This window comes from Elaeis guineensis, chromosome 5 (genome assembly GCF_000442705.2).
Source record: "Elaeis guineensis isolate ETL-2024a chromosome 5, EG11, whole genome shotgun sequence".
NCBI classification, from domain to species: Eukaryota; Viridiplantae; Streptophyta; class Magnoliopsida; order Arecales; family Arecaceae; genus Elaeis; species Elaeis guineensis.
Genome location: NC_025997.2, coordinates 123,472,946 through 123,490,938, shown reverse-complemented (window position 1 = coordinate 123,490,938; position 17,993 = coordinate 123,472,946). Strand labels below are relative to the sequence as shown.

The window sequence follows — 17,993 nt, the reverse complement described above, 5'->3', positions numbered from 1 at the left end:
TTTGGGTCCTGTATGAAAATTCAACATCTTTTCAGTGAATAACTGATATGAGACTAAATACATATCCGCACGTGTCCTCACAATTCTTTTGTTTGATTTGTTAGTTTATTTTGCTTCACCCTTCATCATATTCTCTAGAATCTGGTCCTATTTGATTACCAAAAAAATTTAAAAATAAAATTAAAAATAGAAAATTATCAATTAGTGTTTCCCAAGGATCCGTTTGGATGCAAAGAACACTATTTGAAAATGTTATTGTTTTGGAGAAAAACTAGTTTTTTATTTGTTTGTTTGTTATGTAAACAATTAACAATTTTATACAATTTATGAAAATTTTTGTCATGAAAAAATATTTTGTGGATTTTCTGTATGTTTTTATTTGTTCTAAATGGTTTAGATTTATAGGATGAGGATAATACATCCAACATAATGAACCCTAATGTGGTATGGTCACAACCTACCTACAATAGAGGGACACATGACAAAAGATTTTGAAAAGATTTAAATTCAAAAATTAAATTCTTTGCGGGATTCAAATAAAGAAGAATTTTATAAAAGATTTGAATGCAAATAAGAAAGGAGATTATGATAATCTTTTAATTTCTACCCCCAAATCATGATGGATCTGTGCTCCCTCCTCTATATAAATAGGACTAAGGGCTAAGGAGACCCTAGGGGGATAAGCTCTAAAAGGGAGAAACTCCCATAGCCCAAGATTTCATAGTAAGAGCTTTCAAATCCTCATCCATCATTCTACTCTTTTCTTATAGATCAGTAGGTTCATGAGGTATTGAGATCAAAGTGATACCAAAGACTGAGCTACCAAACCTAAGATCGAGACTAAGATTATATCTGAGGCCAAACTACTAAGCTCAAGATCGAGGTGAAGGCCAAGACCCAAAAGTTTAAGCTCTCAAAGGCCAAAGACTAATCTTAAGACCAATCCGAGAAGGCCGAAGTCAAAAGATCAAGATAAAGGCTGACCAAAATCAGATGTAATGTAGGCTGGCCATCTCCAAATCGACTAGATGCTGATCAGATCCGGCGGTCAGATGTCGATCAGAACCTGATTGATCCTCTCCAAATCGATCAAACATCGATCCAATCTAGGCCAACTATCTCCAGATCGGTCAGTTACCGATCAGATCCGATCATCTTCAGATCAATCAGATACCAACCGAATTTAACCATATCTAAATTGACCAAATGCCAATCAAATTTAACCATCTTCAGATTGACCAAACACCGATCAGATAGTACCATCTTGAGATCGGTCAGATGCCGATCAGATCTGACCATCTCCAAATCGGTCAGATGCCGATCAGATCCAACCATCTCTAAATTGATCAAATGCTAACTAGTTTTGACAATCTCTAATTTGGTCAGACGTGGATCAAATCCAACCATCTCTAAATCAATCAAATATCGTCCAGATTACCATCTCCAGAATGAGTAGATGCCATCTAAATCCGATCATCTTCAGCTCAGTCAGAGATTGATCAGATCCGACCATCTTCAGATTGGTTCAGATGCCAACCAAAATGGAATAACACCATTCTGATCATCTAATATTTTCTTTACTATTATTTCAAAGTGCAATCTGACTTAGGCATCAGAGCGTCTAGCGATAACATATCCAATGAGCTTTTTTATTATTTTTGTATACAGATCCATAACTTCAAGATAAATTGTATTCTACCACCATAGATCGAACAACGATCTCCACATGATCCCAACTGGACTAAATTTTGGCATCAACAAACCCCTTCTACAATATTTTGACCTTCTTTTCCTTATCTATGTACTGTGAATGAAGACGTCTCATGATTCCATGTGATATCTGATCTCTCTCGAGCTTCTACCATCCAAAATTGAATATCCCTCGAAAATTAAAGCAAAGAATCTTCATAAGGGTCATTTAAATGTCTAACACAATGCCTAGAGAGGATGAATTGGTGGGGAAATGGTGATAATAAGTCAGGAGAATCGAGACTAATCAATCCCATGATAATTTCAATACATTTGGGATATGAAAGAAAGAAGTTCAGTTGGTTCTGACAAGTCGGTTCAGCATTGTATTAAGAGTACCAAATTGTTAGTTTGGCAAACAAATGCATATGACCATTTTATATGTTTGTTAAAATAGAAATTTATGGCTAAAAGGCTTAATTTTCATCAGCTATGAGCCTATGAAAACATGTTTATATGCACTTTATGTGAGATCAATATCCCTATATCAAAGGGATTATACATGATTTGGTTAGTGATATGATACACATAAAGGAAATCTATATAAATGCATGCAATCTTGATATGCAGCATGTAATAAAAATTGAATAAGGTTATGGAATGTATCTTGATTGCATATTTGGCCATATCATAATTGGCCACATTTATCAAGTTTGGTTGCATGATTTATTGGAAGAATCAAAGAGTGATTTCCATCACATCACATTGCATAATTTTCATCACATTTTGTGATGAGCCTAGTTTAGTTGTAAACATTGTTGGCAGGTTGATATCTAATTTACTACAGTAAGCTCATGATCAAAGGGTTATCTTAACCTAGATAACAAACAAACAAATAACAACTCACCATTTATAAATCATTAAAAACCAATTCAATGATCTAAACATTAGTAATTAGTTTAAATTCAATATGCTTGAATATTTAAAAAATAATGAAGAATATATAGATGTTATACACCCAATAATGATAATTGCACCAAAATTAAATGGGAGAATATAATACCAAAGTGGTCATCCAATATTCCAACTCCACCAAGTTAAGACTTAAACAAAGAAAAATTGATAATGTCACTTAGTCTTTTTTTTTGACTTATTGATTTGACCTAGTCATAAAAGATTTGGTAAGTCTTGGCCAAGTTTTTATCATTTTTTAATATATAGATTTCTTTTGAGCATATACCCTCCTAAATATAAGAAATCATATGAATACCCTCACAACATTTCTAATTATATTAATATACTTATAAAACCAAATGGGTATTTTGGTCATTTTAATTTTAAACCATTTATTTCTAATGGCATTGGATGGTATGGGTACATATGCAAAATAAAATAAAATAAAAAGGGTATATATAAACAAAAGGGATACAAATAAATAACAACTTTTTCAAAGATACTCATATAATTTTGATTGTTTAGAAGGATATACGTGCAAAAGAAAAATTTTAATATAAAGAGAAAAGATAGTTGGGATGGGAGGGGCTACCAGAGGGAGCCAAGACAGTAGAGAAGGGAATTGAAGGAGAGAGAGGTTCCATTAGAAGTTAAAATTTTGATTTTTATTTAATTTTTATTGTAGTTAAATTATATAAAATTTATTTAATTTTTAAAATTTCCAAGTTCAAAATTAATTCCAATTAGATTACTATGTCAAAATTTCGAATATTTCTACAACAATGTTATTGAAATTTCTTTTAAAAAAACTTAAGATATGCTAGACTTATGTAAAACAAGAAATTTGTTGTTGCTTGATTAAAAATATTTTTATAAAATCTCTAATAAATTTTTATTATAGAAAAACATATTTTTAAGTTGCTGGACTTTGAGAGTAAGAAATAAAGATACCATATAGAAATAGATCTACTTGTATTAATTTGGATGCTGATAGGTGAGAGAAAATCTGATGTAGCATAAGAATAGATTAGAGATTAATTATTTTCATATTTTCAAAATCTAGAGTTTACTTGAATTTTTTCAATGTAGAATCCTTAGAAATCATGCATATGTACACATTCATTTACCTAATTATATCAAGCAACCAAAGTGACTCATTTTTAAACCGATTTCAATTTAAAATCAAGGGCAAAATTGTTCTCTAGTAAAAGGAAAAATCAACCTTTCTTAAGAGCCAGCTGAATCACTAACTTGCACCAATTGGTTGGGTTGGCAATATTTTGTCAGACCAATTGCAATTCCAGCTTTAACAAGAAATCAAAATTGGCCAAGCGTCCAATTCACTAATTCGTCCAAGTTGGCTTTTATAATTGTGCTTCGCAAATCTTCTGTATTTCTATAGAAATGCCCTAGTTTTGAAACTTCAGAATACCTCTATTATTTCTCATGAACACTATATACATTTTACCATCCCATAAATATGCTTATTTGTTATTTAAAATATACAAAATTATATACATGCTTACATATATGAGAGAGTTGAATTAGGCTACACTAGAATATAGCTAAGCTCGGATCCAATCACCTCTATTATCATAGGATCGACATGGATCTTGAGACATTCCAAATAGCAGCTAACAATAACGTCTGATTCCTTCCACACCAGCACAGATTTCTCAAAAGAGAGAAGCATTACTTGGTGATATAGAATGTGCTGTCTATACCAATGCCCATCCTTTAGGACATGCCTTGCCTACACACTCTCTCTCCATCCAGGATCAATGTTAATACTAAAATGATAAACACCGATATGCGACACAAGCGTTCCAAAAATAAATGAAAAAAAATATCTAATCATTATTAACTAAGTGAAGACTAATATGTAGTGAACAATATCAGAGAAGGATAAATAGAAATTCGAAAGAATAAACACTAAATATTCAAAAAAATATTAATTTATCAGGAGTAATATCAACTCTAAGAAACATGCTAATATATCCCCAATAAATACCAACCTCTAAACGATAAATACTTTGTTTCTACCCAAAAAAAAACGATAAACGCCTCGTCTAAAAAATAGATATAAAAATTATAAAAATAAACAGAAAAATCTAGCATAAGGTAGAGGAAGAGAGTGCAGCACCTCACGTCCTTTCTGATTATAAATAAATGAGTGTTGTACTTAAAAAATGAAAAAAAATTTAAGTATTGTCCCATCTCATCAATGCTTCATGTATTTTTTGTTTTGATGTGACTGCAGAAGGGCTGCTATTAACGGCTCAGGGTTTACGATCCACGTCGATCCAATGGTGACAAAGGCGATCAGGAGGATTTTTTTGTTCTTTCCGTCACTTCAATTGCTTGTGGATAGCAATATTTAAGGCCATAATGAATATTTAATTTTCTCATAAAATATTGCAAGCTTGATGGGCCAATTCAAAGCAGCCGTTGCCGCGTACCTCCGATGGATGGTCGGTCTAAAGTCGACTAGAAGTCACATTTATTGGAAGATAGATTAAAATATCGGAAGATGATATATCATCGTCAAAATATATATATATATAGTCAAGAGCAAAATTAAAAATGATGAAATTGAACCAAAAAAAAAAATTTTCATCATATATTAAAAAAAAAAATTAAAAATAAATTTTATCGAAGATAACTCCGGCGAGAATCCTTCAATACTCAAACCAATAAAATGATTTGAGAGGAAAAAAATTACAGAATCTCTGAATTGCAAGACAGTATGCATATATGAAAAGATTCCTTCTTATTTTTATTTATAGATAAAATAAAATAAATGATGAAAGAACAAGTGAACATATCGATCATATCCTATCGCATGGTGTCGCATAAGTATCTTTAAATGCTAACGACGAGCGTGCCTTATATTCGACATAGATAAGACGACGGACGTCACCGCACGCAGGATACGATAAATGATTTTGTAGACGCATTTAATAAATTCGTAGTATTCCAACGTCGCACGTAGCTAGCCGGTCAGAATATGATGTCTGAGTGATATGATCTTGATGTGACTTGTCAGGATGGCGTGGTGGCTATGTCTGGTGTTCAATTAGTCGGTAGAGATCTGTATTATCGGAGTCGGTATGATAAGATCGTCGGAGGATGGTATCCTACTATCGACTGACGTAATCGATCGTATATCGAATAAGAAGTCAATTATAAACTGAGTGTTGTTGAGTATAAACGGCTGTGGGTGGCACGTTAACTCTAGTTGGTCTGGTGTCGATCAGAAGTGAGCTATCTTTAGCCGGTCAGATGCCGTTGATAGAAATTGTCATTGAGCAAATCAAATAAGACTCGTTGATCTGAATTGGGAGAAGTGATGGTGACTTAATCAGTGTGGCTCTTTTAGTCGATATGAAGATGAGTAAGAAGATAATCGGTTAATCGATGAAGATGTATTCCATTAGTAGATTTTCAAACCATTCATTTCTCATGTTAGTATCATCATAACGATCACATGGCCATCATCCAACACAATCAAAAATTACCTTGTTTACCAAAAAAACCCCATCAAAAATTACCTCGAGTTAATTGTATACTTAATCTTCATTTCTTAAGGTGACCAGACAATGCAAAACCCATCGTAAAAGGCCTCAGATTCCTATGGAACGGTTCTGAAGCTGACACTTTAAACAGTTGCCGGAAGTACCATCAGTGCGAGAAACCGCGCAGCTATTGTCGTGTAATGTCAGGCACAAATAAAAATTCTCCCCCACAAATAGGAAAAAACATTTCAGTACTAATAATATCACAATCATTGGAAAGACCCATGAAATATTTTTAACTCATTATCCATGCTGAAAATTTTATAGCATTACTTAGAAAAGCTGGTCTACGTCTCATTAGCCTTTAGTCACACCAATCTATTCACGGAGAGTCTTGAGTTTTTTTTTTTTTTTTTTTTTTTAATACATGGAGGACTCAATTGATTCACGGAAATTTTTTTTCTATAATATTATTTTTATAAAATTAATTTTTTACAAATATATATTTAAAAAAATAATTTTTATATATTTAATTGATCATAAAAATAATTTATTTTAATATTATTTATATTTAATTAAGCATCCATTTTATTGTAGAAGTTGTTTAAACCCCTGTTATATCCTTAACAAATATAAAAATATATCTTTTTAATATAAATATAAAAAAATATTTTTTAACTCCCAAATTTTATATAAATATTAATATAATATTTATGTAAAATAAATATAATATAATATTAAATCATAATAATTTATTATATTAATATAATACTAATATATATTATTAATATATTAATATAATATAAATATGAATACTCCATCAAAAATAAATAAAAATTATTTTAATATAATATTATAATAGTATAAATATGAAATAATAATATATAATCAATATTATAATATTAATATATTATATTATACTTATATAAATATTATATTATATTAATATATTATAATTATAATTCTATATTAATATAATATAAAAAGATAATATTAAAAAAATATTTTCGTAAAAAAAGACATCCAATTTCCATCTCATTAAAATTTTACAAACCCACCAATTTTTCTTAAATCTTTTTTCAATCTTTCTCTTTTGAAAACTCGAATTAAATAAATTTTTTTTAACTTTTTAATTTCTCAAGAATCAGCCCCGCCGCACACAAAACACTCCCCCACCCCTCCGGCCCCCCAACCCCCAACCAACACACATTACTCCTGCGAACTAAACAGAGTCCAAAGAGGCTTGAGTCACAGGCAACTAACAACCATACAGCTTATTTTTTTGAGAAAGCAATGACATCTTCAATAAACAGGCTCCAAATATTTGAAATACAAAAATGAAACCAAGTTAACTTTCAACACGAAGGGATAAAATAGAATAAATAAAAATCACCAATCAAATTGTGGAAAAATGAATGCCAGTCACTACAACAATCATTAAACTTGACACATAGAATACATGCAAGGATCTGAATGCCCTTTGATGCAAACTTCCCTATGCATGCATGCTAGTGTGATGCACAACAAATAGAACTCACTAACTGAATCAGATTCCTTCCAGAAACTAATTTCTAAACAGCTAATCCTTTTTTTTTTTTCAGTCCCCCTCATGGTGTTTGAGCATTTGAGTCCTTGGACTTCTCTGATGACGGCCGGTTCTCCGAGTCAGAGTGCCGGACCTCCTCAATCATTCTAATCACATCCTCCATTATGGGACGTTGATCTGGAGCCCTTGCAACACATGCCATCGCAATCTGAAGCATCTGAACCATCTCTTCCTCGATGTTCTGATACCTCATCAGCTCCACATCAAAAACTTCTGCAGTCCACTCTTCTCGGACAACAGACTGGACCCATCTTGGTAGATCCACAACATCATCACGTCCTGGAGATTGAAGTGGAGCTTTTCCAGTAAGCATCTCAAGGAGTAGGACGCCAAAGCTGTAGACATCAGATTTCTGAGTGGATTTTCGAGTCTCGATGACTTCGGGTGCACGGTAGCCCACCACAACTCGGGAGGGAGTTGCATGGATGTTCATAAGAGGAGCAAGGCCGAAGTCAGATACACAAGCTTCAAGGTCCTGGGTAAGGAGGACATTAGAAGCTTTGATATTGCCATGGGTGAACTTTCCACCTCCTTCAGTGTGTATATGTGCAATGCCACGTGCAGCTCCTAGTGAGATCTTTACTCGGGAGTCCCAGTCCAATGGAGTTCTTCCAGCACCTTTGTTTCCTGTAATTTATGTTGGAAAAAAGATGACAATAAGGCAACTTGGATCATAAATTTTTTTATAAAACTTAACTTTAATCTTCAAGTTTCTTTGCAAACAACAAGGTAAACACATATCTTATTTTAAATTGAGCTATCAAGAACTGTTAGGCAAGATTTTAAAGATAATCTAATACTCAAACAATTTTTAACTGCACGGGTTGAGGTAATTTCAGAACAAATATGGTCTATTTGATCGAGAAAAGCATGCAACATAAATTTCTCACAATAGAATGTTTCTGACTTTCAGAAATGGCATTAAATTTCTATTACATTTGTCATTAAGGTACCAACAAGTCCCATTTATTTGATCATGAATGATATTATAGGTATGTGAAGGGAATTTGGTACATATATTTCTAAAATCTCGCTTACATTTTATTCACAAAGTTTGACTATTTCAGATCAAGTTCATGGAAGTTTTTTCAGTTGCAAAATAGAATTAGCTGTTGATTCATCTAGGACAAAATGCATCCAACTGACATAGCTAGCTAAACTATCAACTCTTTTGTACTTATAAGGATTGGTTCCTCACTGCTTGTTATCCATCTTTAAGGATCTCACAGTCGTAATTCATGGAAACTAATGTTAAAGTAATAATGGAACAATCTTAGTTCATATTGAATCATGCTATGGCTAGCCTAATATAAAATGATGCTTTGGATCCATAGGGAAATCGTTAAAATTGCACTGTAGACCAATATGCCTATGGGACACCTACTTGTAATTTTTGCATACATTACCATCACCTCATGAAGCACAAATAATCGAACCAGATAAGACATGGTTCTTAGACAGAACTGAACAACGGAGCCGGAACAACTCCAATGAATTTGTCTATTTCTGCCCTCCTAAGTAGGAAGCTGAAGAGCAAGAGCAGTTCCAAATTGCAAGTCTTTTAGGGCCTTCATCCTGTTAGCTATGTTGTGTTGATTACATCAGACAAATTACCCTAAAAAGCAATACAAGGTTCCATGGAGATATGCCAAGCTATTCAACCATTTTATAAATTTTAAAGTATAATTTGAAAAATCCTATGGGACGGTATTATTCTCAAAATATATGTCAGGTGCAAAACAAAACTATAACGTCATCGTCAGAAACTGTAAAATAAAATTCCAATCTTAATCTGGGACTCAGAATATGTTAGGCCTGGTCAATTCCTTTAAAAGTGCCAATAATTTGCTGCATAAAATGTTCTCAAAGTGCATGAATACAGCAAGCTTATCTCCAAGCCACAAGAGTACACAAATGCAACCACTGTCACTGGGATAAACAAGCCAGTTCTCATCCATCTTGCTAAGAGTATGCAAAGCCCAATGCACAAGAGTTAGACATGACATCAAGCAACACAAACCAGCCATGACTTTGCAGCAGGTATGTCTGCTAGCACCAGGGCAACCACAACAAAATTTAAATAGCTCTCTCTAAGAAGGTCTGGCCAAGGATCCATCTTTAACAAATTATGCCAACCAGACTTCATAGAACCCTTTAAAACTGAAAATCACAAATTGTTGGAGAGCTGAATCATAAGGAGTCTGCAAGGAAGTTGTAGAACATCAAGAAAGGAGAGGTTTCATATGTTTTTATAAGCACTCCAATGGGCTTCAAGTCCAATGTACCTTCACTCTTAACCTAAAAAGGTGTTTCCTCTAATTTTATCCACAAAAACCTTTACAGTTTCCTAGCATGCATCATTTTACTACCTTTAAGTGACAACTTCAGTGCCTTTATCTAGCACTAGACTTTCTCTGCTTTTCCTACAAAGAAATTTTATCACATAAAACTATGGAAAAAATGGTGCTATACTTCAAAAGGAGTTAGTGCACTAGTCCAACCATGGCTCAAAACAGAAATGCTATCAAGGGATTTAATCACCAAGGTTGTTGTGAGCACAATAATAGTGTAGTTAGGTGTATTGAGGTCTATGACTCAAACCAAGGCCCTACAATCGTAACATCGATGATATTCATCAGCCTGATAAAGCCATCAAAGACATTCAATGGGTTTGCAATATGTAATTTGGTCTTGATGGCTTTTGTCTTTTCCAGCGTTGCACCATGCACACTTGTAACTACCAAAGTTCTCTAGTCCTCAAGTTCTCTCACATATATGGAAAAAAGTAGGGTTTTATAAATCAATGAAGTTTTTAGGTGGTTACATGGCAAACCACAATAACATAAATTTAGATTTCTGGTGGACTGGACTTTAGAAACCAAGCTTTTCAAATGTATCTGTGAAGATAGAGCTTTATCATATGAATAACTCAATATCATCAGGACTTACAGTACTAGTTAATCTACATCAGTTGTCAGCAAATCATGTCTCAGCAAAATTAAGATAGACCGATTAGTCATTTGTGGGACTGCGGCAAAAATAAATTGCTTCCTTTGGCATTACTAGAGAACCAGTGTAGCATATTGAATCAAATTACTAATCATTTGCAGATGGCTGTTCAGTCTGAAAAAACAAATTGCTATTATGATGTTCATGTTTGGCATTATGAGATCATTAGTGTTGACAATAACGCTAAATAGATTCTTAAACATATCTGAGATCTAAAGGTATTATATAATCTGACCTTCTATATTCACCATCTTGGTTTCTCTAATATTTGTGCAAGCAATCAGGCTTTCTATATTACAGATATTAATCAATAGGCTTCAATATTTATTGCATTTTCCCTAGTAAAACAGTTCACTACTACTAGACAAAAATATAAATGACTATAGAGATGGGAATTTAAATAGGCATACCATGCAAGAGGGTAGAGAAGCTGCCAGAAGGAACATAGTCATAAACAAGAAGCTTCTCATCCTTGGAATAGTAATAAGCACGAAGTGGCACAACATTTGGGTGCTGCCCGACCCTTCCAATTATTTCCATCTGCTGCTCAAACTCTCTCTTCCCAACAACCACCTCTTTCAACCTTTTCACCACCACCGTTGTACCATCTTCAAGAACAGCTTTATATGTAGTCCCATAACTCCCCTTCCCAAGAACTTCAGCAGAAGCTCTTAGTAGATCTTCAAGGTCAAAATTATATGAACAGCCCTCAAAGAAAACCAGTTTGTTCTTCTCAGCTTCTTGAACCCCGCTGCTGTACTCCTCTTTAGGTTTTTCACTCCTCCCACCAGCAGGACCCTTTCCTTTTGACACTAGACTGCCTTCCTTATCTCTCCTCTTCAAAAGGCATACCAGAAGTACAGTAACCAGTAGAAACAGCAGGATTCCTCCCCCAGCAGCAATTGCAACTATAACTCCTGTACCTAATTTTTTCCAAAAGCTTTTTCTGGGCTTTGATGGGAATGCTGGTGGTGGTGACATTGGTGATGGTGAAGGAGCAACTCCTTGGCATGGTGGTAGAGGGGAACCACATAGAAAAGGATTTCCTAGAAATGACTCAACTGAGAATTTTCGGAGAGAAGCTGGTATCTCACCACTAAGATTATTGTAGCTCAGATTCAAATGTCTTAGCTTGGGAAGTTGAAGGTTGGGGATGGGTCCAAAGAGAGAGTTATTCTCAACATACAATGCAGTAAGTTGAGTAAGATTTTGAATCGTTGGTGGAATTTCTCCCGAGAAAGAATTATAGGAGAGGTCAAGGAAGGTGAGGTTGGAAGACAGTGCAGTAGGTACAATTCCAGATAAATTGTTGTGCTGAAGGAAAAGAGAGTGCAGAGAAGGAAGTGATGCAACATCTGGAGGGAGATGTACAGTAAGGCGGTTGGATCGGAGGCTCAAGACTTCAAGGGCATCAAGCTTTCCAAGTGTGTTAGCGGGAATCGGGCCAATGAGCCCAACTGCCGGTAGACGAAGGGTATGTACATGCATATGATCTGGTGTACATGCCACCCCAACCCAAGAAGAGCAGATTGGGGTATTAGAACTCCAATTTAATTTGTGTCCATGAGGAATTGCAACCGCAAAGGCAAGAAGGGCTTCCTTATCAGAATTCAAGTCAGCAATGGTCAGAGAGGGAAGGCATAGAAGGAGAAAAAGCAAAGGAATTGATGCAAGGAGAAAGAGGTGATACATGGCTAATTTTCTAGAAGAGTACAAAGAACTCAATTATTTAAATCACTGGTTCTTCCACTCCTGTATCAGCAGAAAAAAAAAAGGAAAAAGATTAGAAAAGACGAAGCAGATAATATGGACATTAGAATCATAGAAAAACAACTTCATATCGTGGTTCTCAGCAACACTGACATTAGTTTTCAGTCATGGATTTCTCCATCAATATTCTCAAAAGAAAGAAGACTGGGATGTAAAGAGTGAGATGAAATACACAAAAGAAAAGAAAAAAAAAAAAAAGAAAGGAGGAGGATGCCTTACTTAAATGTTATCCTATTGAAAGGAAACCTAGCATTTATATTAAAAAAAAAAAAAAAAAAGAACAAATCAATGTCTAGAGTAGCAACCATCTTTCATTTTTGAAAAAAAATAAAAGAAGAAGAAGAGCATATTCTTCTCAAAACTTTAGATGCCTGAAAAAAAAAAAACAAATGTGATGCATCAAGATCTGGAAAGGATCCAATTGCCAGGCGAGAATATCAGGAAAAGATCAAGCACTGTAATAATTGCTACATAGGGGACCATCTTAACTACCGGTTAGCTAATCTCTCTTTCATTGAAGTGAACATGGAGGTTCTTCTTGTCTGTTTCTTTTCACACCTAAGCTTCAGAATTCTTGCTACCCTAGCAAAAGGGCAGTGGGGTCATTGTCAGAGCAAAAGAACAGGAATCTCTGATAAGTAAAACTCCCGTCTTTCTCAATGAGTGAAGAGAAAAGCAAACCCATTATTTGTATAAACAAAGTCAGAATGCTTGAGACAGTGGTTTCAAAGAAATTTCTCAGCATATAAAAGGAAGACAATCACAGGCCAAATGCAAAAGTCCAAAAATACTTTGCACAAAGAATGTATTAAAAAAAATTCTGCCCACTGTACCTCAATCCATCCACTACCAGACTGAAATAGAGCAGCAAATAATGCATTGCTTACCTAAAAACAATCAATGCCCCGAAGGGTCATCAAAAAGCAAAAGCAGAGGCAGTATCGACTTTCTTTTTCAGAAAAAAGGACCAAAGCTTGGAGCTTTGGAGCAGGGGAAGGACTTCAGTAAAGAAATGGATGAGGTAACATGGGCCAACCTGGCGTATGTTAGACTCCCCCACTTTAAAGAAAATGACACATAGAAACTACCACAAGTACCCAGAGATAAACTATATAGATCTTAAAAAATTTCAAAAATCCGATGTCCTAAATCTTAATCTCACCAGATTCAAAGAGCAGAAGCCGATTCCATCAGCTCCTCCCTTCACCAATTTTTCAAGGCTTAATCGGTCGGGCAGTGGCATGGCAATCTTCAAAAATCCGGAAAAGGATTCGCACTTTTCTACATAAAAGCCAAGGAAGATCAGAAAGAAGGCATTCGAGGCTAGTAAACACTAAATTGAATCATACCTCGGTCTATCCACAACACTCACTTGAAATAGCTCTCAGAAACAACTCCAAACTGGAATGCGACCAAACACTTCAAGGCCGGAACCCTGGAAGCCACTGTTACAAGCCTTAGCTTAGAGAAGCTTCACAAACAATCGGGATTAGCCAGAACCCAAGAACTAATTCTCCAACGGGAAGCGGCTTATATCTCTTGGGGCTTAAACATGCGACCTTTCGCGAGAAAAAAAAAAAAAAATCAAGAAAAAGACCGAAAGTCTCCGAAGAATCAGAAAGAAGCGCCGAACAGGAGGGCTATTTGACACCATTGCTCCACGAACCTGGGCTCAAAAGCTCCAAAGCCTCCATGATATCCGCGAACCAGAGCTCCATGTCCCGAAACAAAAGAAACCCGTGTAAAACTCGCGGAAGTAAGGCTTTACCGGAATCAAGGAAATTAGGCGAAACAGGATGAGATTTCTCCAAGGAACTCGAAGTATCCCTCGAAGGAGCAACCTCCAAGCTCTCGCCCCCACGCCCGGCTCCCAAGATCGATTCTTTAAGACACCGTGTCCGCCATTAAAGTAAGAGACCGATGGAGCGAGGGGGGGAGTGAAGCCTATTGAAGGAATTGGGTATTGAACGCCCTTGCAAAATGCTATATTTACGAGCCCAGCCTCGGGCAGGTGTAAGCGTAACAGTTGGTGTGGGGTCACGAGCATCACGCGTGATGGAGGAGGTTCAAACGCATTGGAGTTCTCTCGGTGAGATCAGAGCCGTCGGATTTTTGTGTTCTGGCGGGCCCCACCGGCCTTAGACACGGTCTTGGGAGTACCGCCGCCGAAGGTGGCGCGCTAGCCCCGAGCGCTTTGACTTACATCATGCTAATGCTAAAAGGCCCCACTAGAGTCCCAAAATAGGCTACGCGGCTGGAGGGAACGGGTGCTAAACATGCTATTCGCGCCCTCGAGCTGAAAACTTCTGGGTAATATAGTTGGGCCTCAGACATTTTCCATATTACACAGAGCCGAATTTGGACCCGAAACAAGGTTACATCAACCATCTACCAGCACTGGGCCCCACCTTGCGACTGGGGTGGCGGGTTTTTTTATTTACAATTTTTTTTTTTTGTGAATTCTGTCGGAAATGAAGCGGCGATGGGCTCTGGAATAAGTTTTATTCCGATTAAAAAGAAAGATGAGTCCTGTTTATTCCGGGAAGGCTGGAACAACTATATTAAAGAGAATTGAACGACTTTGTTCCCACAACGAACCAACTTTTTATTTCTTTCCTTCTTCCTATAGCCACAAGATTATCCCCAGTCTTGTAGTTATTCCAGCAAGAATTTATTTTAAAAAAAAAAAAAAAAAACACAAAGCAGAGAAGAAAGTAACTATATTTATCCCACCTTTTCTTATTCAGGTGGTAGCAAGGAACTTGTCAAGTCCTTTGTAGTCATTCATGCAGCATGCCAATACATACAGCCTCATGCACGGCTATGGTAACATGATTGATAGAATACAGCAGGAAAAACGATCCGTTAGTATACCTTTTTTATGGACTAGACAAGAAACAGTTGAACTAGCTTCATCATTTCCTTGAGAAAACATAAAAAGAAGATTAGCTTCATCATTATGTAGAAAGGAACAGCAACTTGCTACTACTCCAATAATCCAATATTGTTGGTACTCTGTTCGTCAGGAGTATAAAAAGGGCAATTTAGATACTGATGTCACCTATTTGGACATAATTGTTTGGAGCAAGTTGATTCTAATTTTTTTATTCGACTTAGCAAACTAATATATTGCACTGTCTCCAACCTACCTTGTTTAATTAAGATTAAGGCGTCGGAGACTTGGAGGAGAATCTTGTTGACAAAGATAACAAGGGAGGACAATCTCAACGCTTGCACTGGTGGCCTCTGAATGTCTTAATTCACAACAGCATGACGAAGTTGAAAAATAAAGGATGGACTTGACAAAGAGATGTAACTGAGAGATAAAATAATGAAAGGACAAAAAGGAGGGGCCAAAAAAAAAAAAAAAAAGGAAAAAGGTCAAGTGGTGGAAGAAAGGAGTATCACTGGCTATAAGGACACATGTGGTGATGTTGTACAAAAAAGAGAAGAATCTGAGTCCCTGCATAAAGACATGAATAGGAGAATAAGAAATCTTAGTAGGAAGGGATCATAATGTCAAAGAATTAATCTTTCCATGGTCATGCTGATGGTGGCTTAATCTAAGAGATCATATTTTAGAGATTATATGCATGTTCTATAATTGGAAAAGTATGCTTAGATATGAGTTATTACATGAAAGGCATGGAAGCCGGTTAACAATAGCTCCTAGCATTTAGAAAATTAGCTAGCCAAAAAAATTACATGGAAGTTGGGTCGTTTTGAGGCACTTTCTCTGCATTTGACTCTAAACAAGTTGCTCAAAAACCAGCAGCTCTTCCGTGAAGCCCTCGAAATGCATTAATCAACTAGATCTCTGGCAAACATCTTATAAATAATGTTACCCTCCAATAAAAATTTTGTTGACTTAGAAAGATTGTTAGAGTTTTGAGAGGAAAACTAAAATTTTTTCTTCCCTTCAAAGATCTCTAAAAATTGTATCTTGAGTTCAGTCCTACATTGAAAAGGGACCAATTATCGATATATCTATAAACCATCTTTTCTTATCCACCTTTGCTTAGAAGGGTCTAAGGAGAAAGTGGATTTTATATTTCATTATTTTTTATCATATTTTATTTGATTGTATTTTAATTTTTAACATATTTTTTTTGTTGATTAGTCACCTTTCTTTTAGATCCGTAAGTCAAACAGTCTTCTGCAGACGTCTACTCGCAGTCCATAAAAAATCATGAGTCCTAGCCTGTGGGGTATCTGAAAGAATTAACGATTTTTTTTATTCTTTCTCTGAAAGTCCGATATCATAAGCTTTCAGGTTTCTTCTCTATTTCTACTTCTTAAAATCTACGGGCCAATCCAATCAGAGCCTAGGTAAGTCAATTTAATTAAAACTCTCATCTTTATCATATGGTTTAGATAAAGTTTATTAAAATTGATTTGAAAATAGTTCGTAGTTTGATAAAACTCTCATATCAGAAGAATTCCTCATATGAGATCATCAAGCCACTTAGCAAAACTACTATTTACTTAGATATTAAGTTATTGTAATCCTACTCACCTACTCTTATGCAAACTATAGATGGCCATCAACCATGCAAATGCAATGGACCAAACAACCATCCAACTCTTGCCGGGCAATAAACACATTATACAACTAGTCGAAGACCTGCGCAGAACCGAATGTATAAAAATATTTTTTCTTCTAAATCTGAACAGATTGAAAAAAAATTATATTTAAATAATAAAATAATATTCATTCAAATTCTTAGGATCACTTCATATTCTCAAATACCTATATAAATAGACTTTAATTGTAAGAATATAATAATATCATACATTAATAATATAATTTAATTTGAAGAAATGTTCTTTCCAGATAGCATAACAAAATTTATTTGAGAAGCTGAGTTAGCAACACTCCAATACTTCATCACAGAGTATTGTTATATATATATATATATATATATATATATATATATATATGATATGATATGATGCATAGTGCCATTAAATAAGAAATGACAAAGATATCATATTGTAACCCTTTAATCTTTTTAAAGGATAGAGACTGTTAGTTGTTTTTCACATTATACGCTAGAGTAGATGCTAATAGAATAACCTGAAGAACGTAGCACCAGCTGCACCTCCCTTTCTTTGGTCCAATTGCTCCAGGGTGGTAAGTGGAAACCTTCTCCTATCTGCCAAGGAAAAGGAGACACCCTCCAAAAGTGCCCCAACAACAGCTCAGCTTGTCCCATTAAAGGTGGTGGTTCCCTCAACAAATGCTGGATATTATGAACCCCGCTGCCTCAGACTTTGGGAAATGGCAAGAAAGAGCCCACCATGAGAGCATCATAAAACCAGAGCTTCAAGTCTTCAACCCCTTTATTAATTTCTTTTCACTGAATCAAAGAAAAGCCCACACAGTAAAATTACACAATTTTCTTCTTCTGGTAGAGAGAATTTACTTTGTTTTCAAAGTTAGAGCATCT

General features: G+C 35.3%; 1 protein-coding gene across 1 annotated transcript; it reads right to left on the bottom strand.

Moving 5' to 3' along the window:
- Nucleotides 1-7,452: 7,452 nt before the first annotated feature.
- On the bottom strand, nucleotides 7,453-14,474 carry LOC105046010 (probable inactive receptor kinase At5g58300). Its single transcript, XM_073258398.1, is given in 5 exon segments — nucleotides 7,453-8,391; nucleotides 11,184-12,396; nucleotides 12,398-12,525; nucleotides 13,706-13,824; nucleotides 13,916-14,474. Coding segments are annotated over 3 exon segments (1,857 nt in total). The 5' UTR covers nucleotides 12,416-12,525; nucleotides 13,706-13,824; nucleotides 13,916-14,474; the 3' UTR covers nucleotides 7,453-7,765.
- Between the last annotated feature and the right edge of the window lie 3,519 nt (nucleotides 14,475-17,993).